The 18,596-nt window shown below is 45.8% G+C and overlaps 1 protein-coding gene across 2 annotated transcripts in view; it reads left to right on the top strand.

The window, feature by feature from the left end:
• Positions 1–316: 316 nt before the first annotated feature.
• Positions 317–18,596, top strand: part of zbtb16a (zinc finger and BTB domain containing 16a) — a 142,948-nt gene continuing 124,668 nt past the window's right edge. The window contains exons 1-2 of one of the 2 annotated variants that reach the window (XM_035178129.2): positions 317–549; positions 3,718–5,041. In XM_035178129.2, the coding sequence (XP_035034020.1) occupies positions 3,807–5,041 (1,235 nt within the window). In that variant the 5' untranslated portion in view covers positions 317–549; positions 3,718–3,806. Of the gene's footprint in view, positions 550–1,022; positions 1,125–3,717; positions 5,042–18,596 lie in introns of those variants that run through there. The other variant, XM_035178130.2, reaches the window with a different exon arrangement.

The following is an 18,596-nucleotide window of genomic DNA, read 5'->3' as shown; positions in this document are numbered from 1 at the left end:
ATTTGCACTCATATCTGTGCTTCCAATAAAACACTTTGACTAAATTGAAAATGGGTTTCGGTGTTTGGGGGGGGGAGAAACCTTTCTCCTACTTCACTCAACCTCAATAGGGCCATCAAACTATGAAGCGAGCCCCTGCATGGCTGGAGTTTTGGGGAATAACATGTGCATTCAAACAGCTGGAGGGATGGACGGATGGATGAAGGGATGGATGAAGGGATGGATGGATGGAGGAGAGGAGGTGGGGGGGTGGGGCTCACCTTTCCCCGCCACCGCCGCCTGCCGAGGCAGCCGCTTGACATGAGACAGCCCCCTAGGTGTCTCACTTTCTCAGTGTTTGTACGGACTGGAGCGCAGCGCCGGCTGCTCGTCTGGCTGACTGGCTGCGTTGACGTCAGCGCCGTGATGATTTGCTAAGGCGAGAGAAGAAAGGAGTTAGTGCGTGTTGAGAGAGAGCGGGTCCTGCGAACTGAACTGACTATGCTGTAGCGCCCCGATCCCCGCTTCACCAGCCGGAGTCCACACGCACACACGGGCGCAACTTGGAGGGTGAGTACCGCAGCCGGGGGCTGGAGCGGAGCCGCGGTTCCCCCTCTCCTTTCCCCCGGCGACAAGTGCCCGAGCCGCCGCCGCCGCCGCCACTACTCTGCATGCGTGTGCCACTGTTTTCTCTGCGCACTTTCATTCACCATATGGATGTTTGGATGCGTGTCTGCAGCGCGGAGTGTGTGTGTGTGTGTGTGTGTAGAGGGGGGACGGACGCTTCTTTCAACCCCCCGTTTCGCTTGTCCTCGTTCAACCTCACGCTGAAGTTAGCAGCGAACGCGACTTTGGCACGCAAGTTGGACCCGCGCGGCGGAGCGCTCGGTGGGGAACAAGTGTTCACCTGGTCGCCGCTGCAAGGTGTTGAAGTTTGCATTTACGCACGGTCGCGTATTGTAGAGATGTTAAGGTTGACGCAACCCCCCCACCCCTCTCTCTCCCTCTCTCTCTCTCTCTCTCTCTCTCGGTGTGGTGTTAGTATGCCGGAGATCGCAGCCAGAGGACGTGAGGTCTGGGCTCTTTCACCGGGAGCCAGACGACACATGACGCCTCGCTCCGTGTGACTCCGCCGGAGAAATCGCGTACGTTTTTCGTTTTTGATGGAAATTACGCATTTTCCTTTGTAGACAGCAGCCGGCGCGTCCTTGTGTCTCCAGACGCACCAGTGTGTGGCTCATTTGGCCGTGATGACATCACGGTGAGGACCGGGAGACATTGGTCCCCCCCCCACACGCGAAACAAACCCGAATCCCGTCACTGTACAGTCACACGCACGGAGACTGATTGATTGATTGATTGATTGATTGATTGGTTGACTGACAGGGACCTGGAGGTTGTGATCGGTTGCCAATAATCGTCCCGGGGGTCGCATGCGCAGCAGCAAATTGTGAGGTGGGGAACGGCAAATTGATTTGTTATCGACACTGTGTGTGATCTTCCTCCACCTTTTCACTTCTTTTATATATTTTTCCCTGTGTCTCCTTCGGGCAGCTCCACGCGTGATTGTGCGCAGCCACGATTCGCCTCAAACAAAGTCCACCTGTGCGTTCCTCAGATTGAAGCGGTTACATCTGCGTGAACACTTTTATTTTGTGTGTGTGTGTGTCTCCGGGTTGTGCCATTTTTTTTTTTTGTTGTGTCAGTGTGTGTGTGTGTTGCTCTCCCCGCACCCGCGTGTTGTCAGTGCGGCTCATGGTCTGGAATATTGAACGCTGTTTATTCTTGTTGTGGCTGGGTCTCCAAGGCGCGCGATGGCAGACAACTCGTGATCGGATTGATTCCGCTGCCTCTCTGTGAAGTCGGCCCCTAATGTGGTTATTGTCAGCGGTCTGCATTGTCCTCCGGGGAGAGCATCTCTCCCGGTTTAATGTACTTAATGTAGAGCGTGGTGGTGGTTTTTTGCATAATGCATAACGCTGTGTATAATTTGTCTGGTGCGTCTGGCTGATATTAACGCTGTCTAGACGCACGCATGCAGCTTCCATGTGCCTTTTTTTATTTTTATTTTGTATGATTAAGTCCCCCCCACGAACGTGCAACTTTGCATCGTGTGAAACCTGCAGAGCGCAACAAGCATTGATCATTGACGGGGCCATAAATCGCAGCTATATATATATATATTGGCTCACCTGTAATAAAGATAGTGTCTGGTGGTGGGTGTGTGACCTCTGTTGACTGAGAGGCTGCAGAGTTGAGTGAGAACCCGGGGTTTCATCATTACCTTTCACATATCGATCTCGTCAATGTGTTCCCCCCCCCCTCCGAAAAAGACAAACTGTCCAGTGACCCAACAGGGTTATTTATTCTCCATGACCCTTAACGCAAATAACAGCCGATTTACACGGAATTCTTTGGTTGGGAACTTGTAGATTATTGTTTTTTTAAAAACCTCTTGTTGCAGGGCTCGTATTTCTCTCTCTGTGCCTTTTTTATTGAGGAAGGAAAAAGAAATGTTAAGAAACTTCTCCTGTTGATTTGTTGAAAGAAAAATAAAGCTTTTTTTTGACAAAGAGTTTTTCTAAAATGATTATGAAAGCAATTCCCTATCAGAATAAAAGCACCGAGTCACAATAGACTGGACACATTGACTTGATTGAGGAGACAAAAAACTGTCGGTCAATGATCTCATCCAGAATGTGGGTCAATGGAGGCACTTGGCTTTTTTTAGTCATTCATTCATGCAATTCTAATACATGTACTGCAAAGACGTGGCTATTATGATTTGTAATCCACAATATCAGGTGGACAAACACCTTTTCCAGCTAAGCCGAGTGTGTCAACACGAGTCACAGAGATGATCGTTCCTTTTTAAAATCCACATAAACCAATTAAATGTGAGCCCTTTTGTTATTTCAGCGCAGGTCAAAGTTTGTGATGTGCCGGAGCAACACGTCGCGCTGTTGACTCGAATAATCAAGTTAACAACTGTCACAGAGACAAATCATGTGGGATTTTGGACACTAGTGACTGTGAGCAGAGGCAGTGTTGTGTTGTGTATGTGTGTTAGTGTGTGTGTGTGTTGCTTTTGCCTCATCCTGCTTTCCTTTCCACCCATTTCTGGCCGCTGCTCCCTGCTTCTCTCCCCCACTCCCCTGTCTGTGATGGGAATACTGAGTAAGATGCTATTTAATTTCAGAAAAGGCTGCTGACGGTCTTTGTGAGCCGAAGCAGCACTGGAAAAAGAAAAAGAAAAAAATCCCACAATTCCCACTTGTTTAACTGGTGTACGTCCCCCGTCAGATAACCAAATGAAGACGTCTCTTTAACGTGGCATATGTTGGACTGATTGGTATGCATGGGTGAGCCTGTTGGACGGCACACAATTTGTCTACCCCCCTCAGAAATATACAGTCAATACTATTCACGGATTTTTAAGAACAATGCCGCCGCCGCCGAGCGTTTACCGTCCCTGCAGGATGTGTGCAATTTGCAACTCCACTGATTTCACATTTTTCCATTTAGAAAAACGGTGACTTTATTGACAAATTAATTTCATTGTCATTGTCAACATTTAATCGTCGAATGTTCTTTTGTCAAAGACGACGGAGATTAATTAGAATTAAATTCGTTTATTCAATTTTTGACCCCACCCCCTCCCCCCAAAAAAAGAGGAGAGCAATTGTTGGATTGTGGAAAAACTTTGCTGATTTTCCTTTTCATTCTGTCTCCACTCAGGTTTCATCTTGTTTACAAAGATAGCTAAAAACACTGCGGAGCGGGGAAGGCGAGCCTCATGAGTCGGCCTCGTGGACTGCATCGACAAAATGGATTTAACTAAGATGGGTGTGATCCAGCTCCAGAACCCCAACCACCCCACTGCCCTGCTGCAGAAGGCCAACCAGATGCGTCTGGCCGGGACCCTGTGCGACGTGGTCATCATGGTAGACACTCAGGAGTTCCACGCTCACCGGACCGTGCTCGCCTGCACCAGCAAAATGTTCGAGATCCTCTTCCACCGCAACAGCCAGCATTACACCCTGGACTTTCTTTCACCAAAGACTTTTCAGCAGATTTTGGAGTATGCTTACACTGCCACGCTACAGGCCAAGGTGGAGGACCTGGACGACCTCCTGTATGCAGCCGAGATCCTGGAGATCGAGTATTTGGAGGAGCAATGTCTCAAGATCCTGGAAACCATCCAGTCCTCGGACGAGAACGACGTCGAGGTAAATGCTAATGACGGAAGCACAGAGGAGGATGAAGAGCGCAAAGGCCACAACGGAGCCAAGAACTCTAAACAACATTCCATGGTGAATCCCTATCTGACAGCTTCCCAGCAAGTCTCCCTGTCTGGGATGGTGGACCAGAGTCCCTCGGTGTCCACCTCCTTCAGCGTCTCCAGCCTGAGTCCCACCAAAGCTGCTGTGGACAGCCTGATGAGCATCGGCCAGTCTCTGCTCCAGCAGGGCTTTTCTGCCGAACAACTTGTCCATGCCAACGCCCACCACCTGATGACTGAGATCAAGACTGAGATGATGCAAGTGGACATGGGTGGCAATGGCCACGACAGCCATCTGAACATGGAGTCCAGCGCCTCCAGCAATGGAGAGCGAAGCGGCGAGGACAGGAACCGAGACGGTCCCGGCACACCGACCAGGAGCAGCGTGATCACCAGCGCCCGTGAGCTGCACTACGTCCGCGATGACGGCATGGGCGACCACCATGCTGAAGTCAGTCAGATGGGGTTGGAGGCGATGGCTGGAATGACGGAGAAACACCTGGCCTCGCTGTACGCCCTACCTGTCAATCACAAATCAGATGCCATGATGTCCATGCCGGCGTCCATGGCCTCCGCTCTCCCCATGTCCCCGGCCCTGGCTATGTCTATGGACTTCAGTGCCTACGGGGCCCTCCTGCCTCAGAGCTTCATCCAGAGAGAATTCTTCAGCAAGCTCGGGGAGCTGGCGGTGGGCCTGAAACCAGACGGCAGGAACCAGCACGAACGCTGCAATGTTTGCGGTGTAGAGCTGCCAGACAACGACTCCGTGGAGCAGCACAGGTAAGACAAAGTTCTCTACTCACTAATTGTCTTGGCCTTGAAATGTACGTTGTTTTTCAATGAATCAATTGTAATGGTTGATTCTAGATTTCTTAGACGTGGTTTTGTTTATGTGAAACTGAAATCGAAAGTCATATTTAATCAGGATTTTTGTACACGGATCGTACATATTAGTTCCATGATTGTTGTGGGGAACAGTGACTTGGTTTTAAACCTTTCTCGACTGTAAGTCACCAGTTTGTGCCTTTTTTGGAAAATGTTGTCATTTTGAATCTATGTGATTTGAGTAAGTGACACAGACCTAAGTTCTGTTTCCTGAGATCCTCCCCTTTAATAACGTCCAGGCCCAGGAAACACAGTCTAGGACACTAACTCACACCTTACAAATTGTGGGTGGCAGCTATAACACACTTACCAGATTGATACCCCCTTATCCCAGACCCGCTCTCCTCCCCCTTCTCATAACTGCCCAAGGGGGGGGGCCCTTATTAGCTTGATAATTGGCGTAAGCGGTCAGCCCAGGATATGAGCGCTGAACCTGGGCTCAGGGACAAGGGACAAGGGGAGTGGTGGTAAACCAGCACAGCGCTGTTTCAATCAGGCAATAGAAATAGATCTCAAGGCCTGGAAACTTCAGACCGAACACTGGAACTAACCTGTAGACTCTTTCCAAACTTCCCTCAAAGCTTCATGTCATAGGTCAGCACCTCTGCATCTTTCAGACTTTTTATTATCAGTCTTGTGGAATGTACTTGCATCACTTCTTTGTGGGGTTTTTGCACTGTCACAGTTCTTTTGTTCATTTTTTACCCAGAGGCCTTGTTCTTACCTTGAGAGCCACCTTCTCACCTTGCAATGTTTGTTTAAATCAATCGGAATGCGCTGTGGCTAAAGTTCACACTGAGGATTTGAACCCAATCACCCATCCCCTTGTGCCCTAGCCGGTATCTTGGTATGCACGGCCAAGAGCTGCGCTGATCCAGTCCCAAGCTTCTCCGCTTCTAAATCAGATTTGGTCTCGTCTCATAAAAATACTGAATATTGCAGAATGGCTATTACCCCGAAGAGAGGTGTCCTTTGTTTGCAGTTTTGAAGTAATCTCATTGTGCAGTGATTTTTTTATTTGGCTGGTCCGTTGCGTCAGTCAGTTACTTTGCAGTTTCGTGGTGTTGACACAAAGAGTGCTCGCTATTGATCAGAGCTCATTATTCATGGGATAAAACAGGCGTTTCGCCACGGTCCGACATTATTAATCTTTGTTTGAATTACCCGAGCTGCGTTCGAAGGGCTTCGACAACAGCTTCCAAAACGCTCTCCAGCTCCTGTGAGTGATGCAGTAATGTGGCGTCGCTGTGTTAAAGGACAGGCTACACTCGTCTCTGTCTTGAGAAAAAAAGTCTGGCGTGTGAAATGGTTGCCTGCGTTTCAAGAGGAATTTCATCAATTCGCTCAAGCTGGGAAATCTTGTATCAAAGGAGATTTCCAAACTGTTTCATGCATTGATCTTGCCGCCTCGCCCCATAGCATACTAATGGGTTAATTTAGACTGGTTGATACACCGACACGACACTGTTTAATATTGTACGTGCTGTCCTGAAAGCCTCCTGAAGTGCAGAAATCAAACATTGCATCATCCGCTGCCTGCTCTGCCATCCGCACATGAAAGGTCTGCTGTGCTTCCCTGAGATGCTTGATAATTCAGACGCTCCTCGTGTCCTCACAAATTCCAGTGTGGGTCATTTGATAGCAAATCAAGTCTGTGCTCTCTCTCTCTCTCTCTCTCTCTCTCTCTCTCTCTCTCTCTCTCTCTCTCTTTTATTTTTGGGTGTCTGGCCTGTCAAGGTGCTGATTCTTTTGATGTGAATACAAGATGTTTTATTTCAGACGAGCGGAGTCGTGTTCCCTCTGACTAATTACACGTCATTTCCCCACCGCCTCCGTGTCAGGGTCACTCACTGCCTCGGCAACAAACACATAAAAAAAAAAAAGAAGTTGGCAGAGTTCACGTGGTGCAAGCAGGTCAAGTCAAACATGAGCGTAATTGTTTCCAGATGTGGCGCAGGTCATTGGTGTGAGGTGTCTGTGTGCGTGTGTCTATGTTGAAATGAATGCACCCGAAAGTACCCACTTCCTGTATAAATTTAGTCTTTGCTCCCTTTCATTCCTCTGTGCCCTGGATTATATCATAAAAAAACACCCACGCAGACTGACTGCTTTGTGTTTGTGCTCCACAAGTGGTCTGCGAGGAGTCTCCCATGGGACACGAGAAACATGTGCTGATAAGATGTGGAAAAAAACCTTGAAGTAAAGGGCTTAATTTCCTAATTTAATTCATTAAATTGTGCATTTTTAATCAGATCACCCCTTAATCGAATCTAATTTACTTGTATGGCTGCTTTCATATATTTAGACAACAGTTAATATTTTATAAATCTGTTGTTTTGGGACCTGTGGTGAAAATTAGGCAGCGTATCGGTGCTGAAAGTGATAGATTTCAAATGATGCACAGCCTTATTTCGGAGTAACCTTCCAGAGAAATGTATAAAACTAAATAAGGGCCACACTTCATAGGTGCCTGAGGGTCAGTTTACCGAATCTAAGCAATCCCCCGTCTGACCAACAACAACTTCTCCCCTGCGTCTCTCCTCCAGCAGTCCACACCACTACTTCCCCACTGACAAGCCCAGGATTTATTTCCTAGAGGAAGCCCAGGGTGAGCGCGCTCGCAGCTTCGGGGAGACAGGATTACAGCAATATTTTAGTAACCCTTGCACTGAGAAAATAATCAACACAGGAAAGGCCTGAGTGATTATTGGGAAAATAAATGCATGATGCAGGGGGCTAATTCTGCAGAGGCTGAGGAGCAGGGAGGAAAGAAAAAAACCCTCCACTGCTTGGTATTCCAAACACAGCATCCAATTCACGGGAACTAGCCTTGGGTTTATCTCTTTCACTTAATCGTCCATTCTCATGCAAATGACTGACCCTCGCTGTAATGTACATCACATAAGTGAAAAAAGAGCCTATTTTAAAGGAGCGCTTTTCCAACATATAGCCGTTAAACATTACTGAAAACCATCAATGCTTTAACTCTGTCTTTTCATAGCACGGAAAAAAGGGTTTTCTGAAAGGGCAGAGAGGGGGTGTGTGCATGATTGAGACAAGTCAAAGCATCGCTGCCTCTCTGTTCCTGCTCCTGTTATTCTTATTATTGATTAAAGTATTGGGGTAAGCAGGGGGAGAGTAGGGGGATAATCACCCCTGCATTAACCTCAGCACGCGCACACACTCCTGTGTTCATTACTTCTCACACACATTCCCCTCTTCATCAGCAGCAGCAGCAGCCGGCGTTTGCTCTTCCATTTCCTCTCCTTTTGTGGCAGAGGGGGGACGGCGGGCGCTCCAATACCCCCGGCCCCAGGTGTTTAAACAGCGGGCCCAAGGCTCTTATCTGTGCATATCAGAGAGGGACAGATAACCCTTGGCACTCCTCCTCAGTAAACCAAGAGCAGATTGAGCCCAGATAGCGGCCCATAGCGTTTGTTGCAGGTGATAACGATGTATGCACACACACGCACACACGCACACATACCTTGCACATCGCCGCGAGACCGGTGGAAGGCGTACGAGTTGATTCCCTCCACCCTGACACTTGTGTGCTTTGGCCGCTATCAACCATTAACCACCGGTTTTCTTACTATACATTCACACCGTGAGCAGCAGGGTGGTTGGGTTCAGGGGACCGTGCAACACGAGGGCTGCTGGGTGGACCTTAAAGAAGGGAGGATGGTTCAGTGGTTCTGCTCTCGTCAGACGCCGGTGATGTCCTACAGTGAGACACTCGTCAGGAGCAACACAGGCCACGTGAAGACAAAGTCTTACGATGAAATAGCAGCAACTTTTCAATATTTATTCTTTCTCGGTTTAATATCTAATTCAGCAGATGTCTGAAAGGCTCAGAGAGATCAGAAACTGTGAGGGAGATTTTTCTTTTTCGACATCCTCGGTACCACGAGGGTTTGCGTGACAGGCATCTTTGCATTTTCTTCCAAAATCTACAAGCGTGCATCTCATTTGGAGATTGCATTTTAATTTCCAGTGTGCATGTGTTGCAGCAGGCATCAATGTACACACACCTAATGCAGAATGTGCAACAAGTACATGTGCACGTCTCCCTTATCAGATAACTGTGGTGGTTTCCTCCGCTCAACTTAAAGGAAGTGAAAAGGAGACTGTTTCTGGCTGTTTGTAGAAGTGATGCACACTTGTTGCCAGATATTCGCTGTATCATCTTTCTGGATACTGTACATCAACTCTGGCCTAAAATAAAAATGACTCAATACACTAAAACCAAAGCAGCAGCGAGCTTCTGATCCCAACCTGTTAAACTGCAAGCATTTCCCTGCAGTTTCCTGAAAGCAGCCCAGCAACAAAGCTTCTATTACATGGCAGTGGATTACCCTCTATTTGAAATCACTCAGTGAGCTAAGTCCTCCCGACTTGCACTCAGAGGTACAGTACATGTTGGTGTAATAATCCAATAGCACAAAAATCCTCACTCAACAAAAAAAAAAGAAAGAAAGAGAAACCCTCTCCAAGAAAAACCCAAACCACAGACAGAGAGGGCTTATTCAAGTCTGGCTGCCACCTCGTCTTCCTCTTTATCCTCACACAGGTGCCTCTTCTTCTGCCCTTATTGGAGGTGCAGGGTTTGTTTATGCCCCCGAGGAACTGAAGCCTTGACCGGGGCCCACGGTGATGGCTGCAGCCGAGGCAGCTGCTGGCTGAAGCCCAATTATAGACAGGCTTTAAAAGGCTCTGGTTGAACCGTAAAGATTTACACCGCCATCGCTCTGATCTCAGATCTGGGCTCTGTCCTTACTGTCAGGATAGGGAGATGTATCGATTAAAGACTTAACACAGGGGGCTACATCATGTGGAATTCACTGCACACACACACACACACACGCGGAGGTGCGTGCGTGCACAAACACACACCGTATTACACATCAAGCATTTTACCGTCACGCGCTGACGTCAGGTAGCGAGTCACCTTCTCACATGTGGTGAAGCTGCTTTTTAAAAAGAATTGGGATGCTTTTTTATGTATAGGGGAGGGAGGGAGGGAGGGGATAAAAAGAGAAGGGCAACACCAAGAGAAGTGTGGGGGCTTTAACATCCAGACAGTGGCTATGGCAATGGAGGGAGGGTGATCTAATCAGTTGGCTGATTAGATCACCTCCCTCCCTGAGATAAGAGTGGAGGGAGGTGCCTGCGCAATAAAAGTTAGCAGCTTGACTCGGCGCGACCAGCTGCCTCTGTGTGGCTAACAGCGCTCGGCAGACGTGGCCTTTGCTGATGCGGTGTGGCAGGGGCTGCCATGAAACGAACACACGGAGGCCCCCTATCCTTTGTCCCCGTGGGGGCCTTGCGGTCTGGAGGGAGGGATAAGGATAACATACTGTACTGGAAGTTGGCCGTGTGTGTGTGTGTGTCCATGCGAGCGAGTGGGTTTTTATTTTGTTTTGTTGTTGTTGTGTGTGTGGCTGGGGGGGGGGGCTCAACGGGAGTACTAATTACAGCCAGTTATCAGGTGACATGCAAATGTGTTATCGGCCTTAACTTCCTGATGCCTATCTGCTCTCACCAGAAGCTGCTGCAAGTGTTGGCGGGGGATGAGGTTGTGCCACTGTTTCCTCTGAATACACTGTGTGTGTGTGTGTGTGTGTGTGTGTGTGTGTGTGTGGATGTGACGGCGGATTCTTTGTGTTTTTGACCTTTATCATAATAAACACACCCTCTTCACTTTTCCTACTGTATTAAAGTGCATGCATCATTGTCACCTTTCCCATTTAAAAAAAAGCAAAAGTCAATAGAATTAGAATGATCTGGCCATAAAGCTGAGTGGGTTTTAGTTCTAGTTCATGGAGCCCTGCCTCTGTTCTCCTGGACCTGAACGCTCTGGGTTCTAATCCCATCGATATCCTATTAGCATCCCCTCTCTGGGTCCCCGCCACATGAAAGAAGATGTGTCGGTTCCCCCGCTCTGATTCTATCGCTCTGGCGGACCGTAGGGAGGACGGGCACAATGAGCAAATGTGCCGAAGCCAAAGGGTCTACCCAAGTGTGCTCACAAATGTCCTGTGTGTGTGTGTGTGTGTGGTGTGTGGTGTGTGTGTGTGTGTGTGTGTGTGTGGAAAAGCTGCCACCGCCACCTCAGAGGCCCCCGAGCCTCCCTGGGAAGTATCAAACCAGAGCCCTCCGCGGGCTTCCAGCGAGAGAGCTTCTAATTAGCCTCTTTGTTGCCACTTGAATGGTTTGCCAGAGATTGGCAAGGGGCCCCAATGGAGTGATACCAGCACGCTAAGAAGCTGGTCATAAAAATTACCCCCCGTTCTCCCCACAGTCACCTGTCACAAAGGAGCTCTCAGGTAGGAAACTGAGGCCGGGGCGGCGACATGTGCGATGTTTGAGTCCACCTCACTGCTCAGAGGCAGAGGTACCATGTTGGCCCAACAGGTGGAAGTGAGAGTTAGCTATACCTGCTCATAAACGGCTTGTTAGAATTAATGTTACAGTGAAAAGACATCATGTCGAATCGTTTAAATCGTTTTTCATCCTAGATCCATGAATTATGGGAAAAATATCCTCGATCCGAGCCTTGAACCGGATCCGTACCAATATTTTATGGATTTCTCCCCGACCCGTACCGCATCCTTCCACCAAATTTCGTGAGATTCTGTCCAACTGTTTTTGCGTAATATCGACCAAAACACAAACGTTGTGATGATGATGGTCATGAGCCAAATTTGTTAACAGGCAGATTAGATTGGAGGACAAAACTGGAAAAAAAGTAGAAATGCATTTAAGCTTTTGTGAAAACATCTGCTAATGTGGTCACTTTATAGAGAATTCATGAATTCACAGCTTTTTAAATGAAGACACGCTGCACTTCTGTCACTATACGTACATTAAATGTGCAGGATGGAAATATTTCTGTTAAAATATATCAAATCAAAGGGATTTAATCTGCCACATAAACAGCTTGTTAGTTATGTGATAAAATTGAGGATTCTAGCTTTAATTAGATACCAAATTTTGTGTTTTCCGCAGAATCTGCACAAACATTAATTAAATAAGAGAGTACTTTTCTAGATATATGTCATAGTACGCAGTGGTGGAGGAAGTACTCGTTTTACTGAGTTAAAAGTAGAAAATAAAGAGACAACAATGTACTCAAGTGAAAGTAAAGTGAGTGTATTCTATTCCCGAATGCACCCCCTCCCATAAAAAATACATTGGAGTAAAAAAATACATATATTTGTTGATATACGCAGTGGAGTAAAAGTGAAAGTAAGCCAAAAATAAATCTACTTAAATAAAGTACAGATACATGAAAAAAAAGGTACAGTAGCCCAACTAAGTAAATGTACTTCACTACATCCCACCCCATGTAGTAGTTAATGTATTTCAATTTTATTTGATTGTTTACATTTGTAGCCAAATCCAAAGTTAGTGCATGTTCTACTATTTTATACTTATTTATGAGAACACACATTTATTGGCCACTAGCACCTGATTAGTGAGTCATTATTTAATTATTTCTATATTTCACATTTCTGTCAGTGTCAGTGTGAAATCAGTCTCTTCCCTGTCTTGAGGATTTGCTCTTGTTGTAATGAGCAGTATTCGGTGCCTCATATTTTGACACACAAGCGTGTAGTGTTACATGTTAATGATTTAAAGACCTGACTCCTTCTCAGGTTAATCAACACTCTCCGTCTAGACCGTGGACCTTTGACACATTTAGGTTATCAGGGTTAACACTCGAAGGAATAACAATTTTACTACTACTACGGAGGAGGAGGAGGAACGTCACGGTGTTATCGCCGAGCGGCCTATCTGCCCGTCACCCCGCTCAAAACGCTCTCACGTCCGTGTATGTGGCGTCCGACATGCTGCTCGCCGGGCGTCGTGGGCAGGGGTGCAATGAATGTCAAGGCGACTCGAAGCCTCAGCGCCCGACCGACACGTTTTAAGCTGCGCTGTAATCCAGGAGGGATCAGTTGGGTAAATCATGGCATAAAGCTTAAAACTATAATTGATTTATGTATTTGCTGACCGAAGACGCCCAGAGAGATTAGCAGAGGCAGGGAGCTGATGATGGAACGGCCGGCGCCCCCCCTCACACGGGCTGCATGCGAGGTGGGGGTGGGATTGAACTGAAGGGAGATTTGTCTGCTTGAAGAGCAGGAATGTCTGAAAACAGTGTAAGTCGCCCGGGTGTAATGTTGGCGAACAGATCTGTGTTTAAAAAACCACTCTGGTGTATTTTTTATCGGTTTTGAACATTTCCCTCATTAGATGTGATTCAAACAAACCAGAATGTTCTGAAATTTAAAAATCTGGGTTTCAGGGTTTTTCATGGAGAGCCAGTACAGTATGGACCAGTTTTACTACATCTGCATCTTCGTTTCACCTTCTGCTATAAAAACACATTTCTTCATTACATCAGGAAAAAGACGAACTTTGCTATTTTCCGTTTCTGTTCTATACGTTTCAGATTTTGTCAAACGACTCTAAAAGTGCAACTGAGAATATGAAGTTATATTTGGCTCCAGAGTTTTGGCTCCTAATCGACTCTTAGTTCAAGTCCCTGAAAACTTGGCCTCAAATCTTGAATATATTTATCTTTAACATTACATAACACATTTTCCGACTGAGCCACAGGCCGTATCTACAATTCATGTGACTCGTTTAAAGTTCCCCAATAACTTTTTGACAAACCATCAACCTATTTGATTTAAAAAAAAAGATAAATAAATAATAAGAAAGAATTAACATGTAATTTGTTTGTGCACTATAACTCTTAAGTTGCATTTCCAGTAAAGTTTATCTCCCTATACATTCATTTAATTTTAATTCAGCTTTTTTTTTTTTACAGTTTTTTTTTGCCTAAAACAGAAATTTAGTCAAAAATACAATAAATAGAATATAGTCGTCACAGCACAGACTGAGCCCTGAAATTACAACATTTATTATCGTGATTAAAAGATGAGATTCATATTGTTTCCTGTAAGATCGGACTCATTAATCACACGGACCAAACACTGGAAAACGTCACGTTATAATCATATCAGTCTGTCTTTAATTGGCATCGTAATTCCCAGAATGCCCCTGACGAGTTATTTGATGGCCAGCATCATTTAATCGGTCAGACGGTGTCTCCCCCCCCCCCTCGCCGCCATAATCATCCCATGAATTTCTCTCCTGACACGTTATGAATCCTGTCTCTCTTGTTTACTGCCTGACTGTCAGGCGTCTCCAAGGTCTCTCTTGACCGCTCCCAGATTGTTTTGTGTTGGTCTGTTTGTCCCTGGGCCCTGAAAGGCGAGAGTGGGATAGTAAAGAGAAAGAGAGGAGAAAAAAAAAAAGGCCATTCCATTTCCTGGACTGATCATTGAGGCGGTGGGCTCTGACATGTCATGACTCAAACAGCATCATTTCTGCCACTCCTGTCTCGCCGCTGACCTTACAAATGATGCTGTAGGCTCCCGCCATCTGCCATTAAGCACGGTGTAAAACAGGATGGAGTTTCATCCGCCCCATACTCGCCACCGACACCCTCTGCAGTCCTCACCCGCCGTCTCTCGTCTTCTGGGAAAGAAAAGCAGCAGCAGCGGCGGCGGCGGCGGCGGTTTTCTCTCTGATGGTTTTGTTCATATACTTTTCTCCTTCCTTCCCTGCTTGTGTTTTATTGCCTCCTGTGAAGCGTCGGTCTGAGGCGAGAAGCTGGAGCTTCCCTAACAGGTGTTTGGGTGCTTATCGCCCACGTCTGTGCCCTTATCTCTGGCCCTCAGCTTCCTGCATCCTCTCTCTTGCATGCCTCAGAGTGGGGATATATTTCACTTAGCCTCTGACCCGAAACCTTCCTCTCTCTATCTCCCTCTCTCTCTCTCTCTCTCTCTCTCTCTTCCTCACACACACACACACACACACAGTGCTGTGAAGATGTTTCATCATCATCATCACTGATCTTCACTTTATTTCTCTTCCCTCTCGTCTTCATATTACTCGCACATTACTCATAGCCAGCAAGAGATCTGAAATTTGACGATTGAGGAGGACGATTAAACCAGAGCTGCAGCTAACAAATATTTTAGTGTAATTAAATTCAATTTGACAAATTGTAATTGTTTATTTATTTGCCTAATGAATGTATCAATGGTTTAGACCGCACATTGTCAGAAAACAAATTCCCATGTTGACGGTTAAATTGCTTGAAATAACATTTCCTTGGAAAATCGGCTTAAATTAATGTTTTGCCGATTGACTCATCAATATATCAATCAATCATTTCACCACTAAGTAATAAACATTTATACATTATACTCACTTATGCTACCATTACTGACAAGTGTCCATTTATCTCTGTCAGACATTTTCTTTTTGTATAAAATTAAATAATGATGCAGCTCGTCATTTATGTCCGACACCATCTTTTCTCGATGTTACAAGAGACGTCCATTGTCCTTCTGTCCGTCCTGTGAGAGGAAACACATGTGCCTGTCTGTTATTTTTGTAGTTTTCCTCACACTTGTCGAGGGCAGAGGATGTTTGTGAATATGGGCTAAACAATTAAAAAACGTGATTGATTGATGATTGATTAATTGTGCTTCCCTTCTGGATCGAGTGGGTTTTTTTCCCCAGGTTGTTGTGGAGAAGAAGGAAAGCGCTGAATCTGAAACGATCTCCGTGGCTTCGGCACAGACTTGAGCTTTGATGCTGTTTGGATCCGCGAGTTTGATCCAGCGTTTTGTCAGAGTGATTGGTCTCAGGCTGTAGCTCCACCTCCACATTCCCTCCATCCTTCCCTGCTCCCAAGTCTCACACGGGGACAAAGGCTAAAGTGTCTGTGGGATGGGGTTGTGATGCTGGTTTGGAGGGGGTTGACCCCCTCCGAGGACCTGACAGGGGCCCTTTTTTTTTTTTTTCTAATCCCCATTCTGAGTGGGCACAGAGGGGAAAGAGCCCACAGTCTAACACCCATGAGAGAGTCTATTGTGAGCGGCGGGCTCTGTTACAGTAGGGTGGACGCAGGGGTCTCAGGCCCAGATAAACTCCCGGGTCAACCAGGCCCCTGTTATTTACAGTAGGCCCTTTCATTGGCCGAGTGAAACAGGAGCCTGTGGCGGAGGTGGAGGTGACGGTGGGGGCTTCAGGGGACGACCACTGTTTGTGCTCAGCCAGGCCTCCACTATAGGTCAAAGAGCACGGGGGTGGGGCTGCAGGGGTTACAGACCTGACTTTTGTCAGTGGGTTTTGGGGGTTCCTGCCCCGAGGGGGGAAAGAAAAGGCTTCAGAGAGAGAGAATAGGCGACAGTGATGACTTCAACATAATGTTTTCTGTGACGTGACATGACCAAACGACCTGTACTGTCTGGTTTGAGCAGAGGGAACACAGGGGAAATAATGGATCTGAAAATTTTACGACCAAGATTGTAATTTTAATGATTTTCTACGTATTTCTATGCATTAAAAATGAGGAAAATCTGAAATAGTTGCAAACTTTTAATCTTTCTACACAAAATATTTAACTGATTCAGCTGCTTGGAGTTGGAAAGTTTGCAAAAGTCAATTGAAACTTAGACACAGTATTTTTAATAGACCACAATGCATGATTGACTATATTGAGTATATTAAATAATTAATGTTGGGTATCAAACCCTAATGACTAATTGGTATTTATCACATTACACTTACACCAACCATCTAGTCACAAATTATAAATATATATATTTAAATTTTTTCTTTGTTTTTAATTTCAATACAATTCAACGAAATTGCCAATTCTAGATTCTGTTTATCGATATTTAACGTTTGAGAACTTTTACTTCTTGTGTCTTTATAATACAAAATCATGCTACTATTAGAAAAGTGCCAAAAAAGTTATATAATTTTTTCTCATCTGTTCCGAAAACACTGATGTTGCATCAGCACTTCTACAAAGTGTCTTAATATCCTGAAGGCATTTGTCATTAAAGAGAATACATTGTTTTACATGATGTGTTATAAAACTTTTTCTTATAATTGTGAGTTGGATTTCAGAATTATGAATCATCAGGTGTGTTGGGACGTCAGCGTGGATTTAAAGTTGAATAATTAACTTTGACTGATGGAAAGTTTTGGATTTACTGAACTTTAAAAAAAAAAAAAGGAATCAGATAACGTAAAAAAACTCAGGTTTCTGCACTTTTCTCAGTTTATTTATGGAAGAAAAATCTCTGCAATCCGTTATGCAAGATTTTCTTTTTAGGGAGGAGAAATGCTCCTGCTTCAAAAGTCTGGAGATTTATTTTACATCAGGGAAAACCCGTCTGGAATAAGGATGAGAAACAAAGAGCAGGAGTGTAGAGGACTTTATTTTGTTTGCTGCTTTTGTCAGGGTGTAGCTGAGAAAAGTGAAAACTCAACACCATCCTCGCTTCATTGTCCTGAAGTGGCTCAGTGACCTAAATACGCTCAGTATAACTTGACCTGCTGTAGAAGCTCAAGAAACATGTGAAAAAAAAAGTTTTTTACATCAACCTGCTGTAACTTAATGCTTCAGATTCACTTAGCGAAGTCGTCTTCCTTCTCACGTGACATCCAATTCTCTAATAATCAATATTTCCTGAGGAATCCTGCTCTCAAGCTAGGCTGACGTACACTACAACCCGCACGCCCACTCTGAAACTGTTAAGTACATTTATCAACCTTAATCCCATACGATCCATTACAACCCAATTCCTGTTGGTTGCCTTTAATTAAGAAATGAGAAGTTGCACGAGAAAGGGAACCTCCGCGGGACTCCAGCGTAATCTGGCCGTAATCTTAGTGTCGACCTTCCGCGTCGGGAGGACGGAGGAAGAAAAGAGCCGAGTAGAGACGTACAATACGGACAGCGGCCTCTCTGGCATCCATTTGCCGGAACAGATTTTATTATTTCGACTTGGACAAAGGCAGCAGGGGTTAGAGGTCAGCAGGCGAGGACTTTACAGATGAAGCAAGGGGTGCGGTGGCGCTGTGTGGGAGATTGCCGTGACCCCCCCCCACCACCACCACCACCACCACCATCACCTCTCACCCCTATTGTCCTGGGAGAACACAAAGGCTCCTGTCAAACCCTAGTGGTCAGCGGCTTCGGCCAAACCCGCCCCGAGCCGCAGCAGCAGCCAGAGGGTTTGAATTTGGCCGAAGCCGCGACCACCGGCCAATCAGGAGTCACGGAGAGAGGCGACAGTTTGTCCTCCCAAACGGCTTCTTTCAAAAAACATGTTGAAAGAGCAGGAAATAATACTTTTTCTTTATTTAGATGGAAATCACCAAGTGTATATATATACACATGCACTATTTTAATGAACTGTTTATTTTTTCACTTACTCTACTACATTTTTTTGACGTCTCTGTCTGATAATCTTTTTACATATTCATATTTTCCCTTTATGAAATGCATAGCTTTTGACAAAATTACCCAGCAATATGTTAAACTATTTTAAATGAACTCCACTTTGAC

Source organism: Hippoglossus stenolepis, chromosome 15, assembly GCF_022539355.2.
Source record: "Hippoglossus stenolepis isolate QCI-W04-F060 chromosome 15, HSTE1.2, whole genome shotgun sequence".
Classification (NCBI taxonomy): Eukaryota; Metazoa; Chordata; class Actinopteri; order Pleuronectiformes; family Pleuronectidae; genus Hippoglossus; species Hippoglossus stenolepis.
This window is presented reverse-complemented; position numbering and strand designations above follow the sequence as displayed.